Raw genomic sequence first — 14,110 nt, 5'->3', positions numbered from 1 at the left:
TTCACCTGCTTGGCACAGCTGGAGGGAGGTCTCTAAACTGGCTGCACTGCTGCCATTCGCTCTTGCCAGGGTCATGTTAGGCAACTCTCCTAATGGTGTGTGCTGAAATGCTGCAGAGAGCACTGCCATGCTCCCAATGCTCCTCAGTTGCTGCAGATGATATTAAGACATGGATTACACCACCTATTGACCAATACATTCAGAGTCCTGTCAGCACAGAGCAAGTAGTGCTGTGTCCAGGGGACAGCTATGCTGTCATTTATTCATCTCCCCTAGGCAGGCCCTGGCAGTAGGAAGAAAAGCACAGGCAGAAGAGAGTGCTCCTTAGTCACTGAAGTACCTTCTTGTGAAGTCTGAGTCCTGCTGCATTAATCACATTATGAAATTAGATTTTTTAATGAGAGGGTGGGGGAAGCAGTAGTTTCCCTTTTGAGTTGTTGGGAAGTCATTCCTTCGTCTCACCTTGTCCCTGTGTATCTAATTTCTGTGGAAGTGATCTGCAATGCCCACAACAGGCCCACATGCTACCCTCACACCAAAACAAATGAAAATCATCACAGAAACTCATCTTGGTTGGGACCTACATCTGCATTTCTTCTCACAGGTGCCACTTAATCTCTAAAAAGACCATTTTTGGAGAAGCAGCCTGGCATTAATTTCAAAGTGAAAGCACATACAAGCTCTTCTTCAGATGCATGTACTCCACAACAGTGGAAACTATTTTTATAGGCATAACAGGAGTGTGAGTATAATGGACTAAGTTAGGGGCCTCAACACATACATAAAAGCAATTCAGGCAAAACACTAAGTGGGATATAAATTGGCTGCAATAACACTTCAGCAGACAATTATGTCATTATGTCCCCAGAATTCAGAGGTCTGTAACATCTCCCAGAAAACAAGCTGAAGCAAAGACCTCAATAGTTACAAACACTGCAGGCCTCATTTAAGAACAGGAGTACAATTATTTATGGCATCGACAGTTTCATGTGTCCAGAGATCTTTTTCATATAGAAAGTATTTGTTTTGGGGTTTCCCCTGGCTTTCCTCTGATTAGAAACTGAAGGGGGCCAGGCACAGAATGTCATTGTTTTATGGCTAAAGTATCAGGATGGGCAACTTGTACTCTAATTTTTTTTCTCAGACATTTTTTTTCCTGCATGAGCTCAGGCAAGTCACAAAGAATTTACACTGACAGCCAATCAGTAATCCTAGGCTGGCTTCTTCAGTTAACTGCACAGACTATGTTAATGTCTGTGAGCCATTGTACAACAGAGCCTGCAGCCATGCTAAATAAAGATAAAATGGTTAAATATTTATAAATTGCTTCTTTTGGTAGTTTAACATTTAGATCAGAAGCCATCCCTCAACATGCCTCCCCTGAAAAAAGCACAGAATGTCATGGGACCTAATGTCTTGACAACTCGTTCCTTTCAAGTGCTTTTGACAGAAATGGGACTACCTATTCATCCAGCTCTGCTCTGTGCTCATACTCCCAAAGCAGTGATTGTCACCACGCTGCTCTTCCCAGCCTGGCCCCGGGGAGAGGCTGTCCATCCGCTGAGTCCGGCTGCACCAGCACCTGCTTCCAGGAGAGCGGATCTGCTCCCTGCTCAGACAAGCTGGCAGCAGAAGCAGCACCTGGATTGACATCAGATTTCACTGCAGGATGGTCATAGGGCTCTCCTACAAAGGGCACCTACTGCCTCTTCAGAAAGTCCTGTAAAGTCCTGTATCTTTTCCTGCTGTATTTGCAAGGTTAGGGACAGCACAGGACATACTTGCTTGTGCTGCAATTATAACTGAGCACTACATACACAGCACAAAGTACTACTTGTGCTGCTTGGGTTGGAGCAACAGGGAACTTTCAGCCACCTCTAGTACAGGTGACAGAGGAAGCATCAAAAGCAGCTGCCTTCAACTCCTGGTCCCAAACTAAATTGCAAACTGCTTTTTTTTAGAGGGGGAAAAAATAAAATCATCTATCTCATAAATAAGTCAAACAAATTCTCATGTTCTCTTTCAGAGACTGACAAGATCATACTTAAATGACTGACCAAAAGGGTTTTATGGAAGCAAAACAATGATTAGCCGTTGGTTAAGCTACTTAAGAGGCAGAAGACATGCTACTCTCCTTACTTCCTCTCAAAATCCATTATCACCAGCCTCAATCAGTTTTTCCTGTTGAGCTGTCCTCAAGCCATATAACTTACCCAGTCCTTCTACATCTCCTTCCCTCCCTGACAGCAGTTTTGTTTTTCATCACTTTTCACCCTCCTCTCCTTCAGGGGTCCTGAAAAGACCCACAGCATTAGCAACCACTTTAACTCCTTTCATAAAAGGCCCTGGGACACAACAACACGTTAGGAAATAGATCTGCTCGTTCCACACAGGTTACTAAAGACTGAAGCCACAACTGCCAGAATGAGCTTGAACTCTCCCCTTCTTGGGAATTAGCCATCACTTTCCCTAACGCCTCAGGGAAATGGGTAATTTTTGAAGAGAATGATCTGATGTTGCTCTATGGTTAAGTGCTCCCATATTGCTCAATGACCAACTAAAAGTGAGATGTAACAAACATCATGAAACATTGAAATTATCAGTTTGTATTGCTGATTTGAGACAGGGAGTTCAAGACCACCGACAGCGTAGCAAGAGACCTCACTCCAGGTCTTGATGGACGAAGCTTGAGCCCAAACTCAAATTACAGCTTTGTTAGGACATGAGTCTACAACAACCAACTTACATCATGTTGAATGTAGGTATTTAAAGGAGGTTTATTTGGGCTAATACTAAATTCAAACAGCCACAAGCTCATTTTCCATGTTTACCACACCAACTGTTGACAGATAAAGTCTCAGTGGAAAGTCCAAATTTTAATTTCACCATAACTTCCTGAAACATGACTACAGATTTCAATATTTGGCATTAGATCCTCGAGAGAGATACCATGTTTAAGAACATTCTACCAAATACATTTAAATTATGACTCAAAACCAAAACAATTTGGAAGTTTTGAAACATAAAGCTGTTAGTATGAAATTAGCTTTTATTTTTTTTTTACCTCAAAATAAATGCACATTTATTGTTTAATCAAGTGAAAACTGAAAAAGAGTGTCTTAAACAAGGGGGAACCCTAACAGAGCAAGTATCACAAACATGTTCAAGTTCCTTCTGCTCTTGCTTAGCTCTGTTTTGCTCCGCTCTGTTTGGCTAAGAACAACAGATTAATTTCCTTTTTTCTTTCTTGTCAGTTTGGTCAATTAAAAGAAACACTTAAAGCACCAGAATTAGAAGTGGTATAAAACAAAACCAAGAACTCGTTCTCATCAGGATTCAGGTCCATGTATTGCCACACTTTTTATATAAAACTTTCACTAAGTGTTGTACTAAATAGGATTTAGTAATTTCTTCTGCAGTTTAGCTCTTGATATCTTGGTAAGAGAAGTCAATGCATAAGCATGTCAGAAGTCAACGCTATAGTGTAACTACAGTATAACTCTAACAGGGCTTCTAAATACTGTTCACCAGAGTGATGTCTTATAGTTGAATTTCAGTTTCAACAGGTACTTCAGATTTACCTGAGCAACATCATACACAATATATCTGGGAAGAATGTTAAGGAATAATTACAGCAGTTGATATTACTGACAGAGAAAAACCTCAAAACAGTGAACTTCACCTTTGAACTTAAGTTACCATACAGATGCCTGTGTGATTAACCAGTTCTAAGAGATCAAACCACAAAGCTTTAAATCTGACTTTTCCATGAATCTGAAAATGTTTTATACAATAGTTAGGAAAAGCAATTGAGTCATGTGGACAATAGTGCAGCAGGAATCCTGAGTGACAGGCAGGTGAACTTAGATATGGGGCTGTGGCTCCTGAAAATTATTTTTTGTCAGAGTAACACACATCCCTCTTGTTATTTAAGCAGAGGAGTCAGGTGGCTTAAGTAAGAGCTACAGTTTTAGACCCAGAATTTACAATTATAATAGCAGTTCTATTGCTACCTTCCTGCACAAGGTCATTAATACCCTCTTAATTTCCCACTAAAAATCCAAACTGGAATAACAGAGAAGAGGTCTACAATGATTTGTCAGTGTTTGCACATTCTTTTTTTTCCAGAGACAGTCCCAGCTCATCTATTTGTTTCACAGTGCTTTAGGCCTCAAACTTACCTCTAATCCCAAAGCGTAAAACAAAATAAATACACATCATGTTACCTCAGCTAGCTAATATCAACTGTATTATAGCTCATCATCTGATAGATGGTGTATTTAAGAAAACTTAAGATAAAACCAGTATTGCCATGAGTTGTGTTGCCCATATCCTTGCAGGAGAAAAACAGCTCACCAAGGCCAAAGGCAGTTTCTACAAACCCAAAGATTGCATTACTGGGTTATCTGCTTCACTGGAGAGTGAGCTGGACCTTAGACATCATTTATTTGTATTCTTATGACCTCTTGTGGATTTAAAGCATTAATTGATTTGGAGGCACTTCTGCCTGGAAAGAGACTTAATGGCTACATCTCTGATGGGCATTTGGCACATTTACCTCAACACTTGCAGAGGTCTGAGGAACACAAAAGATGTGCTGAGAGACGACAAGAGCTCAGAGCTTGCTCCCCCACCTCCTCCTGGCCAAGCTGGCCTACCACAGCACCATGAGGAAGAAACCAGACTGGAGTGATGAGAAACCACAGGCTGCATTCCCCTCCCCTTGTCCTGGGACATTTCTGGGCAAGACACTACAGGGCAGTTTTGCCTGACCACTCCAATAACTTTTGGAATGGTTCCTGTTGGGGAACAGCTATTGGTACGTGTATTGTTTCCTTTTTTTTCAGAATGACAATGTAAGTGCAACAACTGTAAAATCATCCCCCTTGCAGAAGAGATTGTCTGCAAATACTCCCCAAAGCAGATCTAAACCAAACAAAACACAGGCAAAACTCCTAACTGGCCTTAGTGAGGTCTTACAAATGCAGCGACACTCAAATACCGTGTGCAGCCAACGTAACAGCAAAGGATACTCATTATACAGAAGACAGGTATCATTAATTCCTGTGGAGATCCCATTCCCTAAGGGAACCTCTACACCACCAAGGGTGGTAGTGGCTGTGGGATCAGGCGCAGTTTTGCCCAAGCCTAGAAAGGGAAAACAACATTAGTTACAAATCTAGCAGGCAAACAAAGACTTTGCACAAAAAGAAAATGATCCAGCCAGCCAAATACTACTTCACATAAACTTTCAAACTGAGTGTAGAAGAATCTTCAACAGAACACAAAGAATACTCTCTATTTATTCAATTCAGCATCACCATATTTACAGCAGTTGTATTCTGCTACATTAAAAATGAGAATTTAAGACTTTCAACTGTTAATTGTCTAATCTGTATGATCAAAGCTAAACCAGAAGAGATCTGTAGCACTTATATCCTAGCTCCATTAATGAAAACATGCATATTGCAGCATTTCAGACAAGTACAACAAACCAATTTTTATTCTCATTAAAATTTTCAATATAAATCTGATTTGACATCCATAAGAACATGAGTAGTATGTACAGAAAAAGGTGCAAAATCACTTTTAATTCTGTTTTAGGCATCCTATTTTTTAAGCCTCTCAAAATGTATAGTTTAGGATAAATCACTCATAACTGAAGATACTGTTCTTCACTCTCACATCTTGGTACAGAAGACAGTCATGATTACCATTTCTTTTGAATTAGACAGCTAAGTCTTTTCTCTCATCTTCTTTTCCAATATATGACACTTTTTGCAGACAGAAGTGTAGTAAGGGCAGTTGTTCCATCTGAACTTTTATTCTTATAATTTCCTTTCTGTCCAAGCTTCTAAGCCACTTTGAAAGCTAAACAATTACTCTTCTGATCTATTCATATCTCTTCTAAAACACACAGTATTGTTATGATGAAAGTGAGTAAGAATTTGGAGAATGTACTTTGTATTTTTTCTCCAGTGTAACATCAAACAGAAGTTTCCTCCTGAACTTCAGCACTTTCAATCTTAACACACTGAGTGTATTAGCTTGCATCCTAAAACACCACATACACATCCTGATGCAATTGAAGGGCAACATTATGCAACTTCTTAAAGGAAGTACAGCTAAGAAGTGACAGTAGCTCTCTTTGCTAGGCAGGGCACCACAACCAAGTCTGCCATCAATTACAGATTACCAATGACAACTACTAATGCTTACCTTTGACACTGTGTTTTCCCTTGGGCAATTTTGTGATGTGGGAAGCATTCTTTAGTTCATACCTAGACAGCACAAAGAACAAACAACAGCACTTTACATTAGTCTTAAACTATCTCAGTGAAAAAAAAAATCACAAAATTTTCAGGCTTTATTTATGATGAGTTAATGTAAAATTAATCTAGATTCTAGTCTTCAGGAACTCAACAGCCCTTCTTTGTCTTGATTACTAATTTTAATGATGTTAGCATTTTGTACAAGATTCAGCTAGACCTGCAACAATAGCTCTTATTTTAAGAAAAAACAGACCTTGTTTCTGAAGAAAAAACACATGCTTTTTCTTCACACTGCAGAGAAGGCTTGCAATCTTAGCATCACCTTCTATGAGGATGTATTAAACACATTTGGCAAATACTCTTCATAAGTTACGTACATATTTCCAAGGGCAACTTCTCCCAGTAGTACTAAACCTATGGGATCAGCTTGAGATGTGTGACAGTAGTTTGCACTCTTGGATACCATGTCTGCAAAATAGATGCCCTTTCCGAACATGTAGCCGGTCTGCAGGAAGGAAATAAACAAATATATAAATACATTTGGGGCAATAAAGTAACACAAAGGCTGAATCCATCTGGCTGGGCTCCCAGGAGAGCAGAGCTGTAACTGAAGCTCTTGTGGACACCAATGAGCAATCCACTCGGGAGACACGATGTTGTTTAAATAGTGGCAGGTATCACAGGGCCCTCCCCACACAGAAATTCCCTTATTTAGGTTGTCCCTAACTGTGGCCAGCTCTGGGCACAGGGATGTAGGCAGCCAGAGAAGCTATTTCACCTACCACAGGAGCTTCAGGCGGAGCTATCCGCAGACCCTGCGAGAGGATCCCGGCGAAGTTGGTGGTGCGGGAGCCGTGCCACAGCAGCTGGCGGTTGTGGAGCTGCTTGAAGGGCTTGTAACGCTGGCTCTCCCCCTCACGCTCAATCCTGAAGATCTTCAGTTCAAAAAAGGATAAGGAGGAAAAGGATAACCAAGCAAATAAACCATTAGCTTTGTGCAACTCATCAGAGGGGAGAAAAAAAAGTCATCCAATCTGCAACGTACGTTGATCTGCTATGGAAATTGATTGGGATGGGTTTTAGTGTTTGTAATTGGCTGTATCATGCTAGCAAAAAAGAGGTAGCAGCAATCACGTAGTACTTGTTATTGATTACTTCTCCATCTCTTCTGCATTTTCATGAGGCTCTATTTTTCTGAAAAAATCATTCAATGAACTAAAGCTTAATCTCAGATAATTACTCCTCCACCTTCCCTTTGAGGCAAATTAAATTAAAATAAAAACACCAAAGCAAAAATACCTCATTAGAGTAATCTCTGCCTAGACTTTTGCTATTCTAATTAAAAGAAAATGTTATACCGAATCATGCCTTCAACAGAGAAAACTGGGTAAGCTACTCAAAAATATAAGGCAATTGCGAACAAGCAAGTCAACTTAGAAGAGTGTCTCCCTGAAACCTAAAGTCTTCTGATAATGTTTTCATAGTTTTAGTTACTTTCCCATGAAAACCTAAGTTGTTTATCACATTCCTTCTAGGAAACGTCTTTTGATGGATGTTTCACATGATCAGTGTGCTTGGGAAGGTGGTAACTTAATTATCCAATCCCTGCTCATTGTCAAGAATCTATAAATATTAGAACCAGAGAATAAAGCGCTTCTTTTCCTGTTCCAACACTGAGAAGTGTTCGTGTGAATAATTTCACGTCCTTTAGCAACAGGAGAGTCCATCTTCCCAAAGATAAACCCCAGTATTGCCCAGCTTACATCCACGACTTTGAGGTCATATGCGTTGTGCGTAGCAGCGTGAGTGTTCTTCACATATTGTTTGATAATCTTAGCTTCTTCTGAATCTTTGTCAACAACCTGCAAAGAGGCAAATGAGAAATTTCCTCAGCACACAAACTAGCAGCCATCTTATAACGTGACAACATCCACCCTATGCCTGCAACTTGCCCCTTTAAACCTCCTAAACCATTTAAGTGGAAATACATTCCTAGCTAGAGAAGATGCACAGATACACAGACAGCCACAGAATGTCTGAGACAATGCATGGAAGCGAGATGACTTTCAATGCCACTACTCAAAGAAGGGTCAGCCAAGGACTGAGTCCAGTCAAGTTTTCAACACTTCCAAGATCAGAGCCTCTATGACCTCTCCGGGCAACCTCTTCCAATGTTTGACCACTGTCAGAGCAAACAAATTAAAGAAACCCAAACAAACATCAAGAACAGAAGTTTTTTCTTTTGTTTAAACACAAATTCCTGTATTTCAACTTGTGCCCATTGCCTCTTGTCACTGGAAACCACTGAGAAAAGTCTGCCTCTGTCTTCTTTCCTTCCTTCTCCCATCAGGTATTCCTAGATATTGATACAATATCCCTGAGCTTTCCTTTCTCCAGGTCAAAACAGCTCAGCCCTTTCTAGGCATCTCCTTGAATACATGCTCCAGTTCCTTAACCCATCTCAGTGTCATATATCTATCCAGTTACAGTTTGGGTGATTTGTTCTACTCCAAACTAACAGGACATCAGCTTGCATCCACAGCCACTCATTGCCTTTTATTTCCTTTACCTTAATATCTGTTTTAAGTTTTTCATAGTTGATGTCAATTGGGTCTTTATCTCCATCTTCATTTCCACCTCTGAGAAGGCTGTAAGCAACCTCAATATCAAGCAAGTTGTCCAGCATCTGCACTTTAGCCTGAAGAATTGAAACAGGTAATGTTATGTTACTTAGGCCTTTGACATGTTCAGAGTAAGTCTGGGATACCCCAAATTTAAAAAGCGTATGACGATCACTGGCTACTGGTACCATCTAATAACACAACAACACTGCCTTTAAATATAAATATATATATATATCTATATACACACCCAAATGTATTAAAGTATACACATATATACACTTAACATCTCTATCTTCTAACACCTTATGCATATAATTATTTAAACAGACACATGTACATAAACAAAAAGGTATTCTGAAGAAAAACAGGCTTAACCACATGAAAGCATGAGGTTAAACTTGGGGTTTTTTTCAGATTATCTTTCTGCTTGTAGGGTTTTAATGCTTACTTTAAGCTTTTATGAGGTTAAGTAAGTGTTAAACCTCACACAGTCTCTATGTTAGATGTCTGACATCAAGACCTGTTGCCTGCAAACAACATATTCCAACATTTACAATAACAGTTTCTAGTCAATACCTGAATGTATTCCAAGTTATTTAGGAGAGGTGGTTTCTTCATCCCAAAGTCATGAGGAATCAGTGTATAGAAGCGGTTGGAGAGGTCCAAAATCTGGGATTCTGAACCACTGTCAGAAACTGCCTAGACAATACAACAAGCACCAAAGAAAATTACTGAGTAAGAAAGTCTCCATTGCAATAAAAACACACAAGATACTTAAGGACTAACACAGGAGCAACAATGCAAATAGTGCTTATGCTGGAACTCTCATAGGACTAAAAAGAACAATTCTATTTAATTGTCTTGGTATTTGTATATCACAGAAATACATAGAACTGTGTATGAGAAAAATTCAATGGGGATTATGTTTCTGGAGGGCAAAATAAAGTCTTCAGGATACGTAAGTGGTGCATATCCTTGTCAAGGTTCTGAACTGCAGAACTTCCTGTATCTATGCTTTGCTAGGGAGCCTGTGACAAAAAAAAAGTGGGTTATGCTGGTACATTTCTGCAATCTGTAAAGGCAATACTATGCAGTGATTCTGGAATGGTTCAGACCACGATGTGTAAATACAGCAACGTTACCAAACCAGACGCCTTCCTGTGTCAACTTAACCTTTATTCTCATCCTTTGACAGACTTCTCTGGGGTGGAAACACTAGCTCACTAATAAATCAAGGTACCAGCTTCATTTGCTCAGCTGCCCTTTAAGTGTGGCATGCCTAAAGTTTGTGCTACAAAAATGCTGAAGACACAAGTACTGCCCATGCTGGTACAACAGTGAAGAGACTTAACTGGTTAGCCACGGAAGCCACATCCTCTTCTCCAAAGAGAGAGAAAGCACAGATCTTTATATGCACAGCTCAGCATCACCCCAGTGAGCCCAGAACAACTTCTGAATTCCCTTTTTGCTCTAACATCTCTTTTACGCTCACCTGCTGAACCTCATTCAGGATGGAATATGCACTCTGGATCTGTCGCTTGCTCAGTTTTCCCAATGGCATCTTCTGCAAGTCAATCTGATAAAGATTTAAGTATTAAACACAGTTTCACTACATTTAAACCACTGCAGCCTTCCCTCTCTGGTTTCTAGAGAGCCAGTTTCTCCATGCTAACAGGACTGACCAACAAAGAATGGAAACATTTTAGATTCTGTGGATTGAGGAATTATGTCAGAAGGACACACCATTGAGAAGACATCCTATAGCCAAAGGAATACTGCAATAGAAAGCTAAGCACAGATGCAAGGGCAACACAAAAAACAGGATATTAAGTATCTGTCATGAAGTTTAATATTAACCTGGTTCAGATGCATTCCTTAATCAGTTAAGTAACCATATGCTTAAGGCTGGCAAAGAAGCAAAGTGAACAAAGTAATTCTTGTTCGTAAGATCATCTGTGTCTCCAGGTACAATCCAGACACCCTCTTCCAACTTTACCCTACAATTGTCAAGGTTCAAATGGAAAGATGCTGTGAGGTGCTTCATATTCATGAAAAATTAGCCAAAATTCATCAGCTAAGTTAAAAGCTGTATCTTGGTTGCCTACATTTATCCACTGACTTAATTTAATGCTGGTTTTCTTGGTGTATTGATGATCTTGGCATAGTATTGGAAATTGTTACATTGTTAAAGCAGCACCCGAATGTAAAAAATGTTCAACAAAAACCAAGCCCAGTGGAGTCTTTTAGAAAGATCATATATACACCCTCTAGACTCTTGACAGTACTCATCATACACTCTGCAGGGCAAACTAGTTTTTACTGAAGTTGATGATTTAAGATTTAGCTCACGGACAGAAGATCCTATGAAACCATGACTATCACATACTGTCTGGCTAAGTCCCACACCATTTATCCACTATGTAGCTAGGAAACCCAGGTGTATGTAAATCTTCTCTGCAAGATGAACTCAGAAGGCTCTTCCAAGCCAGAGACTGGGGTGAAAGCCCAGTGATTCTACATGGAGATTGCATGCTCTGAACTGGGCTTAGGAGAACTTTCCTTTAGTGACAGCTAAGTGTAAATAAAGCCAGATACCAAGAAAAGCCAAGATTGGCTGCAAGAGGGAAGACAGGCTTCAAAACTGATCATATCCTGGGGACACGAGAGGCACAAAGACAATATTAATCTAATGAAAACCGATCTGCAATAGATTTGTAACTCCCAAACTTTTGGGGCCAATACTCTCTTGCTGAGTACCACCTGTAGCAATCTATATTATGTCACTATTAGCTGAAAAATCATGCAGGAGATGTAGAAGTAAAATAGGTCACTTAAGTTGGATATGCAGAAAAGCTGCAGACACCTATACTAACTGTAAGTTATAGAAACATGTGAAGTAACACATATAGTCACTAACACACAAACTCTAACATCTATAAAATAAAACATCTCCCAGTCATGGGATTTAGGAGCACAATTCCAACAAAGCTCACAAACAGCCAAAGGGCTGGAATATCTGTTTCCTGCAACCCATGGGAGGTAGACAGAATCCTGTAGAGCTAAGCTCTGGTTTAAAGCTAAACTGCAGCCAAAGTTTTATCATCAGATGTGCCAAAAGAAAACAGCAGACAAGGGGCTGGGCCTAAAACAACAACGCTGAAATTATCACTAGATGCACTGAGTGGAATGGCAAGAATTAGCTCCACATCACAGATCTGTGCACCAGGATTGTCAGAAGAGGCAAAGGAGGCAAGGGAGGACACAGCACTAGAGTTGACTCAGTCCTCTAACAAGCCACTTCAGGAAAAGTAATGACATAAGACAATGGCAATAAACTCCTGTATGCTTGGTGAGGTGAAATTCTTGAAAGCTAAGTTAGAAGCAGGAGGATAAATGCATCAGATAAATCCACTGTCATGCAATGGAAAGACCAAGAACTTGCAACGCTGTTGGCAAAGCATGAGGTGCCTGGATGGAACAAAATATTCAAGATCAGGCTAATTAAAGGAACTAAGCAGTTGTTTCTGAAGGACACACAGAAATCTCTGATCAGGAAAAATATTATTTCCTCTAAGAGAAAACAGCTGTTCAGCAGCATCAGTACAGGAAGATAAATCTAATAGGAAGACTGGCCCATCTGGAGTCTCAGTTCTGCTATAGATCTGCAGATGGTGTGAATTAACATAGTTTCAAGAGAGTTCTACAAAACCAAATGATATGAGATGATGATCAGTTCAGTCTTTAGCCAGTTACAGTTACAAAAAATTATTCATATTTTACACAACTTTGATGTAAAGTACTACTGGAGATAGAGGAGAACATAATTAACCCAAGATACTACAAAACGTTGGGCAAGCCATTTGAAAGCTTTCAGGTAAGTTGCAGAAAGTGGTACAAAGCCTGTACTGAAAGGTAGGCACACCAAATAATGATACACAGGGCAAAGAGCAGTTGCTTAAATGTCAAGTCTTAGGCAGGATAACTAAGTTGTCCGAAGAAAATTGAAATTTGTTATATAGAATTAGTTTGAATGGTTGCATTAAAACAGCAGGAGCTCTGCACACCAGTAAAACAGTGCAAGGAGGAGACATATCATGCTACCAAACCATTCTCTGAAAGCTTGCCAGAAGGATGGATCAAGAAGTATGGAGGAAAAAAGAATAGATGAAAATAAGAATTTTATTAGAACAAATGAAAAATACAACCAGAACAATCTCAAGTCCACCCTATGCAGAAGAAGGTCTGGACTTTGACGAGATACTTCCATTAGTGTATGTATCAACTGGCAGCACTTTTCTAGTCTGAGGTTGCATCTCATTTGCTACCTAAATCCACTGTAGTCCTGCACTTCCCAGCCCCCAGCTGCAGTTCCCTGCTTAGAAAAAAAGTGTTCACAGTGTCATATGATCAGCACATCGGTTATCTGTGTTAATACTTTAAGAGCATTCAGCAAACAGCAGTCACTATGCAGGTGTGATTGGAAAAAACCCACAAACAAACAAAACCACACAATGATTACTGCTCCCAGGACTGCCAGACGATTCTCTCTTAGGCTTGTTAAATTGAAGACACTGATAGACAAAAAATGCACCTGTCTTCAAAGAACTGCACGTATCATAACTAAGTTACTACTTCCAGGGCTAGGCAAATTCCAGACAGACTCTTGCCTTTGTTTTAAGACAGATCTAAAACTCACACTTTGCTTTTGGGAAGTATGAAGCACTTGGGATTGCCCAGAACTTGCTTCTGTTTGTGCAAGCACAATGGAAGGTCAGAAGGGAGAAATACGAATGTGTGTAGTCACCTCAAATTCCACCATTGCTTTCTTCATGCTCTCCACATCAAAGATCATCTTAATAAGATCTTGGATTGGCTTAGCAAGTTTTGATTTTGTCCCGGCACCTACTGTCAGTTTCCTGACAGCTTCTTCATCCTGGAAGGTAAAAATAGTATCAGAATTAGCAAAATCACAAAGGATAAAAGTAACAGGCTGGCTGCCATGGCAACAACTCAAAACCAATTTAGTGTGTGCATACTATGACTAGCCTGAAGTTCATAGAGAGCGTGGGACATTGCTCTGACAATCTGGAACAAAATAGGCTTAAAAAAATCACCTATTCAGTAATTTGGCAGATATTATTTCAAGAGATGGCACTATAAAAAATAAGCAGAAAGTAGAATTAAGGGAATAGGAGCTCTCTTTGAATTGCTGCT

The 14,110-nt window shown here is 39.9% G+C and overlaps 1 protein-coding gene across 1 annotated transcript in view; it reads right to left on the bottom strand.

The window, feature by feature from the left end:
• Positions 1-2,752: 2,752 nt before the first annotated feature.
• Positions 2,753-14,110, bottom strand: part of PARP1 (poly(ADP-ribose) polymerase 1) — a 32,331-nt gene continuing 20,973 nt past the window's right edge. Inside the window, exons 14-23 of the mRNA XM_015622779.1 lie at positions 13,701-13,829; positions 10,389-10,472; positions 9,473-9,595; positions 8,842-8,970; positions 8,036-8,134; positions 7,055-7,207; positions 6,650-6,777; positions 6,220-6,281; positions 5,034-5,148; positions 2,753-3,606 (exon numbers count right to left, since the gene is read on the bottom strand). Coding sequence (XP_015478265.1) covers positions 3,525-3,606; positions 5,034-5,148; positions 6,220-6,281; positions 6,650-6,777; positions 7,055-7,207; positions 8,036-8,134; positions 8,842-8,970; positions 9,473-9,595; positions 10,389-10,472; positions 13,701-13,829 — 1,104 coding nt within the window. The 3' untranslated portion in view covers positions 2,753-3,524. The remainder of the gene's footprint in view (positions 3,607-5,033; positions 5,149-6,219; positions 6,282-6,649; positions 6,778-7,054; positions 7,208-8,035; positions 8,135-8,841; positions 8,971-9,472; positions 9,596-10,388; positions 10,473-13,700; positions 13,830-14,110) is intronic.

This window comes from Parus major, chromosome 3 (assembly GCF_001522545.3).
Source record: "Parus major isolate Abel chromosome 3, Parus_major1.1, whole genome shotgun sequence".
Classification (NCBI taxonomy): Eukaryota; Metazoa; Chordata; class Aves; order Passeriformes; family Paridae; genus Parus; species Parus major.
This window is presented reverse-complemented; position numbering and strand designations above follow the sequence as displayed.